This window comes from Carcharodon carcharias, chromosome 22 (assembly GCF_017639515.1).
Source record: "Carcharodon carcharias isolate sCarCar2 chromosome 22, sCarCar2.pri, whole genome shotgun sequence".
Classification (NCBI taxonomy): domain Eukaryota; kingdom Metazoa; phylum Chordata; class Chondrichthyes; order Lamniformes; family Lamnidae; genus Carcharodon; species Carcharodon carcharias.
In genome coordinates, this window is record NC_054488.1 from 53,873,093 (window position 1) to 53,893,093 (window position 20,001).

The following is a 20,001-nucleotide window of genomic DNA, read 5'->3' on the forward strand; positions in this document are numbered from 1 at the left end:
GGCTCTGTACAACTGTAACAAAACTTCTCTGCTTCTACAGTCCATTCTCCTTGCAATAAGAACATAACTAGGAGCAGGGGTTGACCATTCAACCCTTGGAGTCCGCTCCACAATTCAAATGCTGCAGATACTCAGTTGGACAGCATCTGTGGAGAGAGAAACACTCTGCCTAAAGTCACAGAGGTGAATTGCCATTTTGCTCCAGTAAAGAGATCAATGTTGAAGGGAGAGGTGAAAGTTTAGTGGAAACATGTAATGCTAAAATGCAAACTGTTATGAACAGGGATGATAGAGAATGGAACCCCTTGTTCCCTTCCTTTACTGTCCATAATTAGTATGGTTTTGAAAAGGAAGATCTGTGTGTTTTTTAATTTGAATGTGAGGACAAATCGAGTAACCAGCAGCAGGTTTTTAGTGGGTTTACATAGAGGATTATTTATTCACTCAGTCACCCCAAAATCTAACGCTACCTCACTCCAAACCCCTGCCCTTCCCCCCCATTCCCTTCCCTTCCCCCCATTCTCTTCCTCCCTTTCCCTCCCTTTACCTTCCCTCCCTTTACCCCCTTTCCCTCTACCCCCTCCATTACCCCCCCCACCCCTGCCTTCCCCCTCTAGCCCCCCTAGGCCCCTTACTCCACCTACCAACCTTATCCCCCTCTACCCCCTCCCCTTCCCCTTCCCTCCCTCCCCTCCCCTCCCTCCCCCTCCCTCTTTCCCTCCCCCTTCCTCTTTCCCTCCCCCTCCCTCCTTCCCTCCCTCCCAATTCGCCTGCCTGCTTGCCTTCCTCCCCTCCCCTAGAATTGCATCAAATGTACAGAAAACCAGGCCACTGAACTCAACAAATCCATGTTGTTCATGCTTCATTTGAGCCTCCTCTCGATGGAGGTGCTATAAAATAGTTTGTGCCTTTTTTATGGGGCCAATTTTCATGTTGATGTACCTGACACACAGTACAGGAAATGTTAGCAGTCCTTCCTAAAGTGTGTATGCTTCGTTGCCTATTTCCCTGCATTTGCTGCATGCAAATAAAATTCTGATGCTTTATATTGAAGTTGGGTTGGAAGAAAGGGAGAAAAGCCATCAATTCCTTTTCAGGGCCCAATCTAACTTTTCTATCCTTTTTTTCTATGCAAACTCATGCTTCTGCTCTTTAAGTCATGAATTGATTCAATTCCCTTTTCAATCCTACAGTGGAGTCAATATTTGCTTTATTATTTATTAGATTATTCTATAAGTCAGCAATCCAAATACTAATGCTGAAGAACTCCTTTAATTTATCTTGTGGTTTTCTCTTTTTCTCCCCTGATTGTCCTCCCACCTCACCCTTGCCGTTCCTTTTCCAAAAGCCTAGTTTCTACTACAATATTGCAAAGACAGCACAAGCCTTCTAGTAGCTTATTCCAGTGTCCATTCTCCATGTTTGAGCCTGGACTGTGAATGTTAGCATTGTTTGACTGTGAAGAGCATCACAACCAAGCTTTACCCTCACACTTGTTTTGAGTGATGGGAGCTCCGACTATATTTCACCCCCCCACCCCCCCACTAACTCTGACATAATGAAGGTAAGTATGTCATCCACCATCAGCCTGGCTGAGGTCAATTGATAGCAGTCAAACTAGAAATTAACTTAGGACCTTCCAGGATCATACACCAGCAATAAACCAGATAGTGTTTGTAGCCGCTCAGCCATTTTGGGAATTTTCTTTTTTTCATGGACTTATTTTTCAGAAATAGTTTGAAGCTTTCTAATATGCAATACAAACAAAGCAGCCACTGGGGTGAGGGTGCAGTGGGTAGCAATCCTCATGATGATTCCATGTTTTTTGCAGAATGCCTGTCTCTATTCACCTTTCTGTATTAAGTTATCTGTAAGACCATACAGCCTAGAAGCCCCCAGACTGACTTCAGTCAATGCAATTGTTTTGGGCCCTTCAGGTGGTCTGGGAGCCCCTCGATTCGGGAGAGGAATAATTAACCAGAGGAACCCCTCTCTGGCTTGCTGCCAATTTCCTGTGCTGGAAAGCAAATTTGTGGATGCGGAATGAGAACACGATCCTCTGTCTAGAGTTAGATAACTGACCCACATTCACTCTTTAACCACACACACGTATAATGGTCACTTGGCAGTGCACATGTGCCAACACCCGAGGAACTGCTTCCAGATTGACAAAATTTGCAAAAATGCTTTTCTTTAGCAGGAAAAATTCACCTGATAAAATTTACATTATTTTAAATATAAGTTGATTCTTAGAAAATGACAATGGTTTATATGACATTAATTTATGAATGTGCTATCAACAGTTCATGCTGGCCCATATAGTCAGCATATATGTTTTGGTCCCAAAACCTGTAAACCCATTTACACTCAGATTTCACCATATCACAGTGTTTTTGTTTTTTTTAAAAAATGTTTTTATATAGTATCATCTCTACTGCTAAACTCTTGTAGCTTTAAATAATGAATGGAATGTTTTATTACACTTTTTAAAAAAATCATTCACGGGGTGTGGGTTTCACTGGCTGGGTCAGCATTTATTGCCCATCCCTAATTGCCCTTGAAAAGGTGGTAGTGAGCTGTCTTCTTGAACCACTGCAGTCCAAGTGGCGTAGGTACACCCACTGTGCTGTTTGGAAGGGAGTTCCAGGATTTTGACCCAGGGACAGTGAAGGTACGGCGATATAGTTTCAAGTCAGGATGGTGAGTGGCTTGGATGGGAATTTCCAGGTGGTGGTGTTCCTGTCTATCTGTTGCCCTTGCTCTTCTAGATGGTAGTGGTCATGGGTTTGGAAGCTGCTGTCTAAGGAGGATTGGTAAATTCCTGCAGTGCATTTTATAGATGGTACACACTGCTGCTACTGTGTGTCAGTGGTGGAGGGAATGAAAGGCACCAGTGAGATAAACTACAAGTTGATATTGTTTTAGGGTGATATTTGGGTGAAATATTAATTAGCTCTTCAGGTAGTTGTCAACCTCAACCATTAGAAAGGACAGCCAGAACCATGTCAGATTTTCTGACATTGCACCTCCAGATTCGTACTAAATTTTCAACTTAATTCAAGCATCCAAAACCTTGAGTATTGCATTAAATCCACAGGTTTGTAACCCAGAGGTGTGAGTGCTAACAGCTGAGATGTTTTGTTAGTTTGTAAATTATGCATCTAGCTGAGGAAGATGTAAACAGTCCAGCAAGCGAAAAAGAAAAATGCTTCTTGAAGCTGAGCCATCCAGCTTGCTGGCAGCTACAAAAGATAGCAGCAAATGGTGATAATAGCACAAAGAATCAGGGCTGCTTCATTCGGGCTGACAATTCTGCCATGGAAACACAGGGCTGCCAAAACTTATGGTGCTTTAAAGTAAATGAGGCATAAAACTCCATGTAAACACTTGCCTATGATTGTTTACAAGATTTGATTGTGGCTGCTCAATGTGGCGAAAACACTTGCAGCGTTACATGCACTGCATGTCAAAGAACTTGGTCGAGCTCCAGGAATGTGGGTTCAGGAGAGCTTAAGACAGGCCACCGCGTAAATAAAATACTGTGAATGATAGAAGTCTGAAATAAAAAGAGAAAACGCTGGAAGTACTCAGGTTAGGCAGGCATCTGTGGTGAGAGAAATAGAGCTGATGGTTCAGGTCGATGACCTTTCATCAGAGTTGGAAGAAGTTGAAGAGTTAATAGTTTAAAAGCAAATACAGAACCAGGGAAAGGTAGATGGGAGTGGATTGTGAGGGGTTTGGTGGTGGGGAAAGAGAGGAAAGAACAAAGGAGAATATCATGCTGCACCCACTCTAACCCCTCTGTCCTTGGCATTCCTACATTTTCTGAATGAAGCCCAGGAATAGCATCTCATCATTTGACTAGACACTTTACAACCTTCTGGCCTAAATGTTGAATTCAACAACTTTAGATCATTCCTACCTTTCCCAATTTTTCAGAATCCAGGTGCTGGTAAGGTTCTGCTGTTACCATTTACCAGGTCCCGTATTTTATTCCCTATGTTATACAATCACACTTGTCCCACACCCTATCACAGACCTTTTCCTTTGTTCTTTAGTCTTTTGGTCTCTTTACCCCTACCCCTGCCCCCACTTTCCCAAACCTTCTATTTTCTTATAAGCTGTTACATTTCTCCAGTTCTGATGAGAGGCCATTGACCTGAAAAGTTAACTGTTTCTCTTTCTGGAGATGAGGAAAAACCTTTTCTCTCAGAGGTTGACACACTTTGGAATTCTCTTCCTCAAAAGGTGTTCGAAGCAGAGTCCTGGAATATCTTTAAGGCGGAAGTAGATGGATTCTTGAGAAGCGGGGGTGAAAGGTTATTGGGAGTGAGCAGAAATGTGAAGTTGAGGTTACAATCAGATCAGTCATGATCTTATTGGATGGCAGAGCAGGCTCGAAGGGGTGAATGGCTTACTCCTACTCCTAATTCGTATATTCATATGTAAATCTAAACTGATGTTACAATTTATAATTCCTTAATTGCCTAGAATTCCTGAAGCTTTTCTTTCCCCTATAAGTCTCTCATTTTGTAAAATTTATGAAAAGTTACAAGTTCTTAGGTCATGTTAAAATCATGAATAAAAGAAGAAAATGGTGGTTGGCGCAGTGGGCTCAGATATGCCTCTTGCCTCAGGTATATGGATTTTAATCTAACTTGGGTGTGCTGCAGTGGCCAGCAATGTTGGGAGAACAGTGTAGTACTTCCTGCATGGTTTACTAAGGAGGTATTGCGGGTCCATAACATTGGCCTGGTCATTGCTCACTAAATAATCTTTGTTGCACGCAAATAGTTTTGCCATTGTAGAAACATTGTTTTCTTTGGGTAGTTGACGCTGTGTGGGCAGATGCTTCTCAAGGATACCTCCGTTTTCTAAGGAGCCTTCAAGAGTTTGCCTTATTTTAGATGGGACCCTTGGGAGCATATCGGTATTTTGAGTTCCCAGTGAGGAGAAAAGAAATCCACTGTACTATGAGGCTTTAGATTGTTGTCTGACAGACGAGTAGGAAGTTCGCACTGAACCATAATAAGTAACCTGTTTAGGTGCAAAATATTAACTTTAATAGCTGGGCAAGTGTTGAGTAATTCAAGTTTATCTAGTCAATGGATTAATTAATACTGCTGTTCATTGTATACTTTTGCGTTTAAAGTCATGACAGGAGATTTGTCTGCCTCAAGTGGGTTTGAGACCTCCAACTTCCATTATTTCACACAGTTTTTATTCAATTGTGAATCTCTTGTGGTTTAACTGTCAAGGGCTCTGTAAATGAAGTATTGATCCCCACTGGCTGTACCATGCAGCTTCTGTGGAATGAAAGTGCTCTGTAAAGAATGGGAATAATACTCGTAACTTGGCAGGTAATTACGCTGAGGGTGTATTAAGTAGATAGATACCCAGGGTAGGAGGAGGGGACTTGTTTTGCATGGAAGAATAGTACAAATATGTTCCAAGGTATCTACACATTCTTTGGTATCTCTGGATCTATTTGTCATCTGCTCCCAAGTCTTGCAACCCTTGAGAGAGTATACAGACTCAGTTGGAGATGATCTTCAAGACTGCTTGGACTCTGCTTTCAAAGATGGATGGCCTTCTGCTTAAAAGAGGCCCACTCTGCTTTGTCAAATCTCCTACATAAGGTCCTCCAAAAAGAATGCTAAAAGCTAGAATACTACCTGTCAAATCATTGCAGAAATATTTCCCACATTGCCATCTTTGTGGTGCTGCTCTAACATCTCTTAAGGGTAAGCAGCATCCTTTAAGAACAAGTTAAAAGCAAACAAAGATGGAATTCAGAAACCAAAACAAAATGCTGTAAGCACCCCCGGCTAGTCAGCGTCCGTGAAGAGAGCAGGTGGATTAACATTTCAAACGTACAACCCTTCATCCTCACACCCAGCAGCTCCCTGACTTGCAGTCAAGCAGCCTCTGGATCTGTCCATGTTTTCCATGTACAGGGAAGCATTCAGATTAAGGAGAATATTCTTAAGTCAGTTTGTTGGGCAACAAAGCTGACAGAGCTTCAATTTTGCTGTGGTCAGAAAATTGGGGCTCTAGCAATTGGTATAGTTTTTCTACTGCCTCATGGGCTGATAAATTGTGAAATATTTTCAGGTTATTATGGTTCCCTTTCTTGGCTGTTTTGACTTTCTATTTTGCTAATGTATGTATATAGGGAGCTGGTGCTTTCACCCTCAACTTCTGTCTTTGAGGCAGAAGTGCTGCAGATGAGAAAGTATCACCATGTTAGCAGGGAGTTAGGCGCACCATGACCTTAGTCTAAACTTCAGGACTACAGGTTGTTGTGATCAGAAGTGAAGTTAAACATTGACTACCTTTTATCCTCATGTTGCTGATGCACTGGAAGTATAGTGATTTCTTTTTTGAAGGAGCAATGAGAATGTAACCTGGAGTTTTTCTGCTCATTCACTCAGACTTCTATGGTGAACGATTTAAGGTGCTCGGTGCAAATTAACTTCTAAATGTTTTCAGGTTGCCTTTCAAAGTTTATTTTAAAGAGTTAAATAGGTAATTCTGACATCTTCAACAGTAAGCATTGTGAGTATAATATAATCTCGTTACCCACTAGTCAGTTTATGACTATACCGCATTATGAAATTATTGATTTGAAGAAGATTCTTTTACAGCAAACTGGTAACATTGTATCTTGCTCACAAAGTTCAAGCTTAAAAATAACCAGGTACAGTGTCTTGGGAATTCCAAAAGTGAACTGATTTTGCAGGATCAGCAGCTGCCGTGACGTTGGTTAGAAGTGTTTTTTACCTCAAGGTGCCCCAGGCAATAGAGCTTGCTGTTGTGCAGACTGGGTTACAACTTAAACCTTAGTTTGTAGTCTGTGATTTGAATATTTTTTGTAATTTAAACAAATTGTAGATGCAAATAACTTTCTCAAAGAGTGAGGCATGTGCCAGGGAATTAATGCCAAGTTATATTGTCTGCAGGAATGCAGTACTGAGCAATAGTCAGGTAGACAGTTTAAAGTTCTGCTATCCATTTGCCATGCTTGAGGAGCTTAAGGTGGGTTAAGGGCAACATTGAGATTTGACACTTGAGATTTGCTCATTATTCTTGAGCACTTAAACTAATGATCAGGTTAACATTTATGTCCTGTGCGAGGCATTCTGTGGAAAGGTTTAGTAAGTATTACAGCAAGTAGTGCTTTTATTGCTGTCCATCGGTAACATCACCATACATTGGTACAAGTCCTGGTGGTACCGCTACCAAGATGTAACTTTTGATTTGGAGAGGAAGAGGGCAGTGCAGCATTGCTGCAACACAGACATTTGATGTAACTGCAGCTGTAGTTGCTGGCCAACCAGCCAAAATACTGATCCTGCATGTCAGTTCTTTTGATCTGTGCTGACTTAGCACAGTTCAGCCAATGTAATTAGCAGTGTGTGGCAAGAAACCAGAGTGCTTTAGGCCAAGGAAGGGGAAATATAGTACTCTCTCACGCTATTGCTAATGGGACTCTTTGGAGTACAGTTTTGCAGTGACGTTGGCCCTTGGGTATCTTGTCCAAGGAACCAGTGCTTTGTGAATCTAGGTTTATGACCTGTGGAGAGTGACCTTGAAAGGATGAGCAGATGCTGCTCTCACCTGACTGGTGCTTCCATCAAGGTTCACTGGGTAGTAATCAGAGCACTTGCCTGATGAATTTAACTATGTTTTTAACCACCTTCTAAACTTATTAAAACCACTTTCCTCAGCTGGCTGTGATTGACCAGCACAGCATCGACTGGGCACAGAATATATAGCCTCTTGACCTTGCACGGCTCAGTATAAAATCACACGTTGCAGGGGAAAACATATTAAACGCCTTGTTTACTTTGCTTTGCCTCTCCACATTTCTCAGTTTAAGAAAGCAAATGTCAGCCTAAAACTGTGAATACTGCGGAGTATTGTGTTTTAGTATATAATCCTGTTATCTCTCCTTTCAAAAAAAGCCTTTGTCTATACAGGACTCAGGCTTCTCTTTTCATACTCTTTCCCGTAAGCTTGGTTTGATTTTCCTTTGTTTCCTTTGGCGTGCAAAGTAACCAATTTTTATGTTTCTTCTTCACATAATGGAAGCTTTTTTTGCAACATTATAATGATGTACTAAACACAGAAAGCACAGAAGTAGCATAAATAGTTGCACGCGAGCGAAAGCAAATTATTGGAATATCTATCCACTTGTGCCTTTGCTTTTGCCTCTTGTCTTAGATTTTTAATTCTTGGGCCCATGTTTAAATTTGCAGGTGGAGTGATATGACTCACCGGCTCATATGTGCTTTTTTTTCCATCTGACTAATAGAGAGGGAAACATTTCTTTGTTTTCCTGATTTAACTCTACTTCCTGTCACTTTTCTTTTCAAACTTAGAATTCCAGGAAGACTTAATGACAGGCGAACTCCCCTCGGAGAACTCAATTGGATTTTTACAGCAATAACAGACACCATAGCTTGGAATGTATTACCTAGAGGTAAGAAGAAATCTATTGTAATCTGTAGTGGGCCAGATAAGTCATCTGCATCTACTTCAATGCCAATGCCACTGCTTTATAAAGAGATTTGTTAGAACTTGGACTGCTTGCATCTCAAGTATGGTTGCTGTTTTCCTTCACCTGCCATCCAATCTTGCACATTGGGATCATCCTACCTCGCAGTGGGCAGGCGTGAATTGCGCATTGACTCATGTCCACTCAGGATTTGCTCAAGTAAGATCTCTGGCTAATATCATCTTATAGCTGATATCCATTATGGCTGTTTTGTAAGTTGAGAGTTATTTTCAGTTAACCCTCCATCATATATGACCTTATAGTTGAACTTCACAAACAGTAAGCAGACTAATAGACGCAACCTTTATTGCTTCAGTGTTTTCATCGCTTTATGTGTCATCAGCTTGGTATTTCTCCATAAATGAAATTGAAAACTATGCTATTGAAACTGTACAATTAATTTTCAAAAAGTCAGTTTGCTGCATTCTCTCCTACAATTTAAATGGTTTGATAAACTTTTCCAGGCACTCTAAAATAGTAGTGTAGTTAAATTGCAAAATAGATCAAGTAATTTGCCTGAATATTTGTTTAGTCTGCGGCTTTTAACGCTCCTTATGGATTCTTTGTACAATTCAGTTGTTGAGGTTTGACGATGGACGAATATTCTTGCCTAGTCTAACCATTTAAGAAAGCCTATTTTATATTAACATTAATATAATTATGTACTTGACTTTGTTTCCACAGATCTCTTCCAGAAATTATTTAGACAAGACTTGCTGGTTGCCAGTTTATTCCGCAATTTTCTTTTAGCTGAAAGGATCATGAGGTCGTACAACTGTACCCCTGTCAGTAGTCCTCGGCTGCCTCCAACATACATGCACGCTATGTGGTGAGTTAGCTGCAACTCTTCTGAAAACCAACTGTTAGATAAAGCTTCTGCCCAAAATGAGGTTGACTGATTTGAAAGAGAACCACTTACTCATACACCTGAATTGGTTGAATTTGCAAGATATAAAAATTAAACAGATGCAACGATTAAACTTATTCGAGATATGTGCTAATGGTGTTGGAGATGACTCAATGCATCAGTTTTGCAAGTGTCATGCACTGAATTCATTGAGGATTTGTTTGTAATTTTATAATACTCAGCTCCTAATTGAATGTTCACAACTAGAACAGAGCTTAGGGAATCAACCCAGTCTGAGTGGAGAGTTTCAGCAGTAGACGTGGGATTGTTGCAACAGGAGAAGCAGTTGCGTGGTGAACTGGCTGAAGGGGAATGAGGTGGGGAATCAATCTCAAAATGTTTAAATTAACTAGTTTAACTCTTGATGAGAGTTAACCTTGTATACTTTCTCTAGCTACATGCAACCTCGACATTCTGCTTAACCCAGAATTGAGCTTCAAGCCCAATATCCTGTCCATCACCAAGACTGCTTCCTTCCAGCTCTATAAAGCTGCTAGCCCTCTGCCTTTACCCTTACTCCCATTATTGCTGAATCCATGCCTTTATAGCCACTGGACTTAGTCAGTGGCCTCCTTGACAATCCTCCCTGATCATCCTCCACATGTCAACCACTCAAATCCCTTCATCTTAAGCCCCCACACTCCTCATTCCTTGCTGACCTTTAGTGATTACCTGTCTTGCAGCAAATGGAGTTTAAATTGCCATTCTAGAATGCAAATACTCTGCAGCTTCACACTGCACTACTTCTGAAACCTTCTCCAGCCTAGCTCTGAGTTTGACCTCCTTTTCTCTTATTTGCACGCTAGCATCAGCCAGAGAGAAGGCTTTAAATCCATCTATATATAATTGATTAAAATCCAGGTCACAGCTGGTGGCCAGCCTTCTGCCTTATTTAGTGTTTGGTTTCCTCAAATATATCCAGCTTCTATGTGAAAGTCTTGCTGATATCAAAATTTGATGATGTGACAAAAGTAGGGGGCTTGGCAAGCAACAAAGAGGACTGGAAGAGAAGAAGCTTTGGATGCATTTAATCCAGATAAGTGTGCGATCATATGTTTGTGGAGGAAGAACAAGAGATGGAAGTACAAACTCAATTGAAAGGTGCTGAAGTTTGTATGGTTGGGATCCGCTGCACATAGTGGCACATGAGGCAACCTACTTGCTCCGCTGCTGTCTATCCAGAGCAAGACTCCATTGAAGTATTACCTGACTTGCATCCAGCAGATTGTGGTTCTCCATGGTTGATGTTTATATTTGCAAGTCTGTAACAATCCTACCTTTGTGTTGTTTCCAACTCATTTTACCTCTGGATTGTAATGAAAGATGTTTTTATGTGAACAAGTCATTAGCCTGACTCGTAACCTTCTGCTAAGACCGTCTGTCGATTTGTCCACCTTTGGTGGCTCTGCCAATAGTTATGCTCCTGTCAGCATAACTCTTAGGTTCATAAGGATCATGCAAGCCTTCTCACCACCTCAAGATGAGGTACTTAGGGAAGATAGAATGGGACCTGGAGAATCGAATACCTTGAAAATATGAATGCAGGTAGGTAAGCTACAGAAAAAGCCAAAAGTATTTTGGATTTTTGTAATGGTGTTGCAGAGAGCAGCAACAATGCGGTTATGATAATTTTGCAAGATGGAATGGTTAAGACCCAGTTAGTGCAGTAAGTAGTTTTGGACTCTTCATTATAAGAAGGACATTAAAGCCATAGAAGACATACAGTACGGATTCACCAAGATGATCCTAGGGATGAGAAACTATAGTTATGAGAAGTTGCTTAAATTGTTTCTCTGGAGCAACAAAGGCTAAAAGGACATTTAATGTATATGTTTAAAATTATGAAAGACTCTGATGGAGTAAATAGGGAATTACCTGTCTCTGGTTGAGGGCAAGGGCATTTTCAATTTGAATTGATCAGTGAGGAGAGACAATAACAAGCAAGTTTAAGCAAGGAATACTTGGCCATAGGACATAGTTGAAGTATAAATGATGACGTCTTTTGGGGGTGAAATAGATGGATATTTCAAGCAGGAAGATACAGGACTTTGGGGAGAGAACAGGACAATGATAGCTTTTGATTGCTCTAATGAGGAGCCAGCACAGAGGTGATAGGCTGAATGGTCACCTCTTGTGCTAGAAACGTCAGCAGTTTTGATCATGACATTTTAGCAGTAATAATTGAAGATACAAATCTGAGTTTTCAAAGGCTTAGAAAACCATGCTAAGCAAGAAATTTGTTGACTGACAATATGATATCTTGTCTTTGGATATATTTAAATCTCAAATGGAGGATTTTTGGAGCAAATCATATGAACATACATACACACGAACTAGGAGCATGAGTAGGCCACTTGGCTTTTTGAGCCTACCCCCAGTAACCCTTCACCCCCTTGTTTATCAAGAATCTATCTACCTCTGCCTTGAAAATATTCAAAAACTCTGCTTCCACTGCCTTTTGAGGAAGGGAGTTCCAAAGACTTGCTGCCCTCTGCGAGAAAAAAATTCCATCTCACCTCTGCCTTAAATTGGCGACCCCTTACTTATAAACAGTGACCCCCTAGCCCCTCATAGGATGACCTGCCCAATCCTGGTATTAATTCAGTAAACCTTCTCTGAACTGCTCATGCATTTATATCCTTTCTTAAATAAGGAGACCATTACTATGCACAGTACTCCAGGTGTAGTCTTAACCAATGTCCTGTACAACTGAAGCATAACCTCCCTACTTTTGTATTCAATCCCCCTTGTAATAAATGATAACATCATGCTAAATAAAATTTTCATGTCATAATCCTAAATCTGTGCCTCAAAAATGAATGTGTGTGCAACTGTATACACCTCATCTAAGAATCAAATATTGAAAAAATTTAATTCCACACCATCACTTCCTAATTCCCACAAAATCCAGCTTTCTGCTCTTTAGAATTGATATTAAAATTTCCTTAGAATTATAAGTAGCCCCTTCATGTTGGAACTTCTTGTCCGTGTATTTCATTTTGCCTGGATTTGAAGAATTCAACAGAAAAGACCAGATGGAGATGTGACGTAAATCTACAAACACAAGTTTCAAATAATTTTTTCTCGCTCAGTGCCAAGTGGCCTCCTCTATTAGCATTCAAGACATGCATGACCTGTTTGAAGTAACTGCATTTTGATGCCTGCAACAGCAAGCAAAAATCATGCACAGAAATCTGGTTCTAAGGTATTTACATGTGTACTTATCCAGCACAGTTAAATTCCGTATAGAGTAGTAAACAATAACAAGAACTGTTTGTCCTGCTGTATGGAACCCATTTTTAAATGTTTTAGCTAACTTGACACCTTTAACAATGAATTTTCTTTTATTGCATTTTCCTGGGTGTAAGTTAATTAGGAATACAAAATGACACTTGCTAAGTAAAAGAACTTTTTGAAGCTTGCATCACTGAAGTTTTAAAAAAAAAATGGCTTTACTGAATTGTGATTTTAATTGAGATACTTTGGCTGCTGATAGTGTTCGTACAGGGAAAACTGATCATTTCAATTTCCCTCATTGAATTTGAATTGTGTATTTAATTTTTCATACAGTATAATCTTCATTCGATCCAATCACACTGGCCTCCAAAATGAAAGACTGGCTCCCCACAGGTGAAAGTAATGAGCCATACCAACCAGGAAGATGCTAGGCTTGGGGTCTGGCTCTTTGCTAGTTAGCTGAGCTAGACCAAGGAAGTAGTAGGGTGTACGCCTTAGTTGATTTCTGTGCCCTTGGGTTAGACAGACAAAAGTCAATCAGGTTTTCCTTCTGAATGTCATTTAGTAAGCATTATTAGAAATATGATTGATGCCAGATGAAATGGAGTTCTGGTTCGGCAATGACTGTAGAGCTGAGTAGCTTTACATAAAATGTTGCCCACAAAGACGAGGTGCTGAAAGATAGATCGCGCTTTTGGAATCACACCCTAGCAAAGGCTTAATGTGAATTAAAATTTTAAATGTGAAATGGTTATGTTGTAATAGCAAATATATCACCCCGTTATGTGATAATTCATCTTTACTTTGCTAATTGTATTACGGGATAAATCACCATTTCATATAAATCGTGATTTTGACACTCATTCTGTTCAGCTGTTCAAAAAGTAAACACTAACTGCATTTATATAATGCCAGTAATGTAGAAAAGAGTCCCTTGGAGCTTTGCAGAAATGTAACCAGACAAAAATAGATGCTGAGCCAAAGAAGAGGATAGTAAGTTTCTTGACAAGCTTGGTTATATCAGGCACTATCCTGGTGACTATCTTGTAACTTCTCTACAGCCTCAATGTCCTTCCTATTGTGTGCAACCCAGTGCTACAAATAGCACTCTAACTTGAATCTTAAGGTTTTATCTATAGGTTCAACAGGCTGTTGAGATTGCAAACAGTCTGGCTTAACCCAGCAATGAAAAGGTGACGGAGTTTGTGGTGGAGATTGGGAGGGTGAGAGGACCATGCCGTCGGTCATCCCAGTGTTCAGATGGAGGAAATTGTAGCCTGTCCAAATCTGTATGTTAGATCAGCTGGATGCATGATTGAAGAGATTCGAACATGAAGAGTTTTGGATACTCAGGGAGTCAAGTGATATGAGGTCAAAAACCAACTGATTTTATTGTATGGTGAAGCAGTTTCAAGGGACCTTATAGCCTCCTCTCATTTACGTTCTTGTGAAGTTGCAGGAAAGATGGGCTGGATTTGGGAGACAGCAATATGTTGAAGGACTTTGGAGAGGAAAGGGAAGTTAGAGGTGGAACGGCTGTAAGTATAGAGGCGGGTGGGTTTCAATGAAGGGTTTACGATGGTGGTTTTGAAAAAAGAGTGCCAGTAATTGAGCAGAAATCACTTACAATGTCAGACAGCATGGAGGCCCAGAAATGAATTTGGGTGGGAAGGGGTCAACGGAGGAGGAGGTGGAACTCATTGACAAGGTGACCTTGGAGCAGGCAGGAGGGCTAATTGGAGAGAAACTATCGAACATGTGCACTTCTTTCAAATAACTGCATCACATATGTGAAACTAAAACACGTTCAGGACTGTTAGAAATAGCTGCTGGAATGATAATTTCTGCATTGATAGTGTTGTCAACAAAAAGAACGATTACCAATGTACAAATTTTAGTCATTGCAGTGTGTGAATTTGTGAATCACTTTGCAGGCAAGCTTGGGACCTCGCAGTGGACATTTGCCTTTCGCAACTTCCTACCATCATAGAAGAGGGAACAGCTTTTAGAGTGAGTTCATCAATTTTTTTCAGAAGCTCTTGTTTATTGTGCCATTTTTAAAGTAGGAAATTTGTATTGCAATCCGTTATGCTATTGTTTGTTCTAATTAATGGAATCAGGAACAACTGAAAAGTTAACTTTCACTGAACTGTATGTACTTGTCAGCTGCGGCTCAGTAGCAGTGCTTTCTGCCCCCAAGTTAGAGATTGTGAAACTCCGAGACTTGAGCACAAAATGAAGGCTGACATCCCAGTGCAGTACTGAGGGAGTACTGCACTCTCAGAAGTGCTGTCTTTTGGCTAAGATGTTAAATGCTGTCTGCCCTCTGAGGTGGATGTGAAAAAAAGAAATCCAATGGAATTACTCAGAGAAGGATAGGTGAGTTCCCCTGATTTCCTGGTCAACATTGTATCCATCAGCCAGCATCCAAAACTTGTCATTTATTTCATTGTTTGTGGCTATATATATCTCCATACATAGTGCATATATATATTAGAATGGAGTTGTGTGTTTAACCTGACATGCACTTCTGACAATCTGGTACAATGCCAAGGTGTGGTTTTCCATGTGCTCTGCTAATTGAAAGAGACAGAGAATAAGCTGTACAAAACCTATATTGTGTGAATTAGCCTTAGTTGCTTCATTGATATAACTACTTTATACCTGTTTTTAGCATTGGATTGGACATCAAATGAATCCATTGTCCAACAGATTGAGAGATGGTGGTACCAAGGGTTGGTGAAAAGGAATGGCTGTGACTGTTGCTGATCATTGAAGCATTCAGCCGTGACCTGGCCCTTCCATGGCACAGTGTTCTCAAACTACTGTTGTTACTGTGCAGCCACTGGCTAAAAGAGTTAGAAATAAACATAACAGTGTATATATTAGTCACAAAACAAAAACAGACTTACCTGGAAAAACTCAGCAGGTCTGGCAACATCGGCGGAGAAGAAAAAAGTTGACGTTTCGAGTCCTCATGACCCTTCAACAGAACTGAGTGAAATTAGGAGAGGGGTGCAATTTTAAGCTGGTTTAAGGTGTGGGGAGAGAAGTTGGGGGGGTGTGGTTGTAGGGGCAAGCAAGCAGTGAAAGGAGCAGATAATCAAAAGATGTCTCAGACAAAAGGACATTGAGGTGTTGAAGGTGGTGATATTATCTAAACGAATGTGCTAATTAAGAATGGATGGCAGGACACACAATGTACAGCTCTAGTGGGGTTGGGGTGGAATAAGACTAACCGGGCATAAAAAGTGTAGATTTAAAATAATTGAAATAGGTAGGAAAAGAAAAATCTATATAAATTATTGGAAAAAACAAAAGGGAGGGGGAAGAAACGGAAAGGGGGTGGGGTTGGAGGAGGGAATTCAAGATCTAAAGTTGTTGAATTCAATATTCAGTCCGGAAGGCTGTAAAGTGCCTAATCGGAAGATGAGGTGCTGTTCCTCCAGTTTGCGTTGGGCTTCTCTGGAACAACTCAGCAAGCCAAGGACAGACATGTGGGCAAGAGAGCAGGGTGGAGTGTTAAAATGGCAAGCGACAGGGAGGTTTGGGTCTTTCTTGTGGACAGACCGCAGGTGTTCTGCAAAGCGGTCGCCCAGTTTGCGCTTGGTCTCACCAATGTAGAGGAGACCGCATTGGGAGCAACAATATATTAGTCACGATGTGCATATGGGGTGGGGTAGGAGGAGAGAAATCTATCCCCCACCTCCATAAATCTCAACATTGCTATAATTTTACATGCAAGTCCGTTGTTTCTTTTGTACATGAAGTGGGTGGCATTGGATTATTGCTAATGAACATACGAGCAAGGAGCCCATCGAGCCTGCTCTGCCATTTAACAAGATCATGACTGACCTGATAGGAATCTGAAATCTGCATCCCACCTACTGCCAATAATCTATCACCCCCTTGCTTGCCAAGAATCTATCCATCTCTGCCTTAAAAGTATTCAAAGATTCTGCTTCCACCACCTTTTCAGAAAGAGAGTTCCAAAGACACTCAACCCTCTGAGTGGGAAGATTTCACCTCATCTGTTTCAAATGGGTGACCTCTTATTTTTAAACAGTGACCCCTGTTTCTAGGTTCTTCCACAAGAGGAAACATCCTCTTCACATCCACTCTCTCAAGACCCCTCAGAATGTTGTGTGTTTCAATCAAGTCGTCTTTTACCCTTCTAAACTCCATTGGATACAAGCCTAGTCTGTCCAACCTTTCCTCATAAGACAACCCACCCATTCTAGGTATTAGTCTGGTAAACCTGCCCTGAACTGCTTCCAATGTATTTACGCCCTTCTTTAAATAAGGTGACCAATATTGTACACAGGACTCCAAATGCGGTCTCACTAGTACCTTGCATAACTGAAGCGTAACCTCCCTACTTTTGTATTCAATTCCCCTGGCAATAAATGATAACATTCTATTAGCTTTCCTAATTACTTGTTGTACTTGCATACTTGCCTTTTGTGATTCATGCTCTAGGACACCCAGATCCTCTGCACCTTCAAGTTCTGCAATCTCTCACCATTTAGATAATACGCTTTTCTTTTATTCTTCCTGCCAAAATGGACAATTTCACATTTTCCCACATTGTACTCCTTCTGCAAGACCTTTGCCCACTCACTTAACCTGTATGTAGCCTCCTTATGTCGTTATGAGACTTTAACCCGCAGAGCATTCTTGAAATAAAAGTAGGAAGTACTGGAAATATACAAATCACATCCAGAATGTTAGCCTACTCTTGCTTTTTACAGATGTTGACTGTCCTGCTAGTTCTTCTAAAAAATTCTATTTTCATTTCAGATTTATAGTGTTTGCACTTTGTTGGTGTGAAAAGAGTGAAAACCGGGTGGGAGCGATTTGAATTGGGACTTATTGTGAAAGATGAGCTCATATGACGATGATAGATTTGTAGGCACTTAACAATGGAAGGTTAAGAATGGGATGGTAGTTGAAGATGGATGAATTGGTTATTTGAGGAGCAGAACGATGCTTTTATTACAATTTTCTTTAGCATGGTCTGCTTTTCAGCTTCCAGTACTCAAGATGGAAACATTAATAAAACTTTAAGGTCAATCAAAATACTTCCCACGTTGGGAGTTCTCTTGTGGCTGCTTCAACCCCTCCCACCAGTCATTGTGAAGCAGTGTTTCTACACAAAAACCTGTATTCTAAAATTTTTCCACGCTTAAATGTTAATCTTGGAAACTAATCTTGGCAGTTTTAACCTTGACTGCAGACATTAAAACCTCATGTCCGCTAAATTTATTTTTGCTCGTTAATCGGCATTGCTTCTCCCCATAATTAATTGCATTTTGTATCTTTATGGAGCTCTGTAGCACACATAAATCCACTAAAGGAAATGTGGTATTTGAAAGATGGTTCTGCAGCACAGGCTGACACCTTTGAAAATGTTGTTTGAGTTTTCTTGAGACATTCTGCAAAAACTCCATACATACACATCAGTGGGGTTTCTACTGAACTTCTAGTGGTAAAATAGGAGAAGTTTCAAAAAAACAACCTCCTTTTAGTCAGCAGAAAATTGCTTAAAGCAATGAACTAATTTGCAGTAGCAAATAATGACTAGATTCTAGAAAATGGTTTCAACCTCATGATGATGTCACCAGCTGTAGCAAACCTTGCTTTTTTAAAACAAAAACAAAAACAGAATTACCTTGAAAAACTCAGCAGGTCTGGCAGCATCGGCGGAGAAGAAAAGAGTTGACGTTTCGAGTCCACGTGACCCTTCGACAGAACTTGAGTTCGAGTCCAAGAAAGTCCAATATCCATTACAAACCCACCGACTCCCACAGCTATCTCGACTACAGCTCCTCACACCCCGCTTCCTGTAAGGACTCCATCCCATTCTCTCAGTTCCTTCACCTCCGTCGCATCTGTTCCGATGATGCTACCTTCAAAAACAGTTCCTCTGACATGTCCTCCTTCTTCCTAAACCGAGGTTTTCCACCCACGGTCATTGACAGGGCCCTCAACCGTGTCCGGCCCATCTCCCGCGCATCTGCCCTCATGCCTTCTCCTCCCTCCCAGAAACATGATAGGGTCCCCCTTGTCCTCACTTATCACCCCACCAGCCTCCGCATTCAAAGGATCATCCTCCGCCATTTCCGCCAACTCCAGCATGATGCCACCACCAAACACATCTTCCCTTCACCCTCCCCTATCGTCATTCCGTAGGGATCGCTCCCTCCGGGACACCCTGGTCCACTCCTCCATCACCCCCTACTCCTCAACCCCTTCCTATGGCACCACCCCATGCCCACGCAAAAGATGCAACACCTGCCCCTTCACTTCCTCTCTCCTCACCGTCCAAGGACCCAAATACTCCTTTCAAGTGAAGCAGCATTTCACTTGCATTTCACCCAACTTAAAAACAAAAAAACTGCGGATGCTGGAAATCCAAAACAAAAACAGAATTACCTGGAAAAACTCAGCAGGTCTGGCAGCATCGGCATTTCCCCCAACTTAGTCTACTGCATTCGTTGCTCCCAATGTGGTCTCCTCTACATTGGAGAGACCAAACGTAAACTGGGCGACCGCTTTGCAGAACACCTGCGGTCTGTCCGCAAGAATGACCCAAACCTCCCTGTTGCTTGCCATTTTAACACTCCACCCTGCTCTCTTGCCCACATGTCTGTCCTTGGCTTGCTGCATTGTTCCAGTGAAGCCCAACTCAAACTGGAGGAACAACACCTCATCTACGACTAGGCACTTTACAGCCATCCGGACTGAATATTGAATTCAACAACTTTAGGTCATGAGCTCCCTCCCCCATCCCCACCCCCTTTCTGTTTCCCCCTTCCTTTTTTTTTTCCAATAAATTATAAAGATTTTCCTTTTCCCACCTATTTCCATTATAAAAAAAAAATGTTTTTTTTTACATCTTTTATGCTCTCCCCACCCCCACTAGAGCTATACCTTGAGTGCCCTACCATCCATTCTTAATTAGCACATTCGTTTAGATAATATCACCAACTTTAACACCTATGTGTTCTTTTGTACTATTGTTGTTGACATCTTTTGATGATCTGCTTCTATCACTGCTTGTTTGTCCCTACAACCACACCCCCACTCCACCTCTCTCTCTCTCTCTCTCTCTCTCTCTCTCTCCGCCCCCCACACACACACCTTAAACCAGCTTATATTTCAGCTCTTTCTTGGACTCGCACTCAAGTTCTGTCGAAGGGTCATGAGGACTCGAAACGTCAACTCTTCTCCGCCGATGCTGCCAGACCTGCTGAGTTTTTCCAGGTAATTCTGTTTTTGTTTTTGTTTTGGATTT

The 20,001-nt window shown here is 41.2% G+C and overlaps 1 protein-coding gene across 5 annotated transcripts in view; it reads left to right on the plus strand.

Annotated features, from left to right (window-relative positions):
- Positions 1–20,001, plus strand: part of rptor (regulatory associated protein of MTOR, complex 1) — a 337,285-nt gene that overhangs the window by 159,337 nt on the left and 157,947 nt on the right. For all 5 annotated transcript variants that reach the window (XM_041216771.1, XM_041216772.1, XM_041216769.1 and 2 more), the window contains 3 exons: positions 8,385–8,485; positions 9,245–9,389; positions 14,639–14,714. In XM_041216771.1, the coding sequence (XP_041072705.1) occupies positions 8,385–8,485; positions 9,245–9,389; positions 14,639–14,714 (322 nt within the window). The remainder of the gene's footprint in view (positions 1–8,384; positions 8,486–9,244; positions 9,390–14,638; positions 14,715–20,001) is intronic.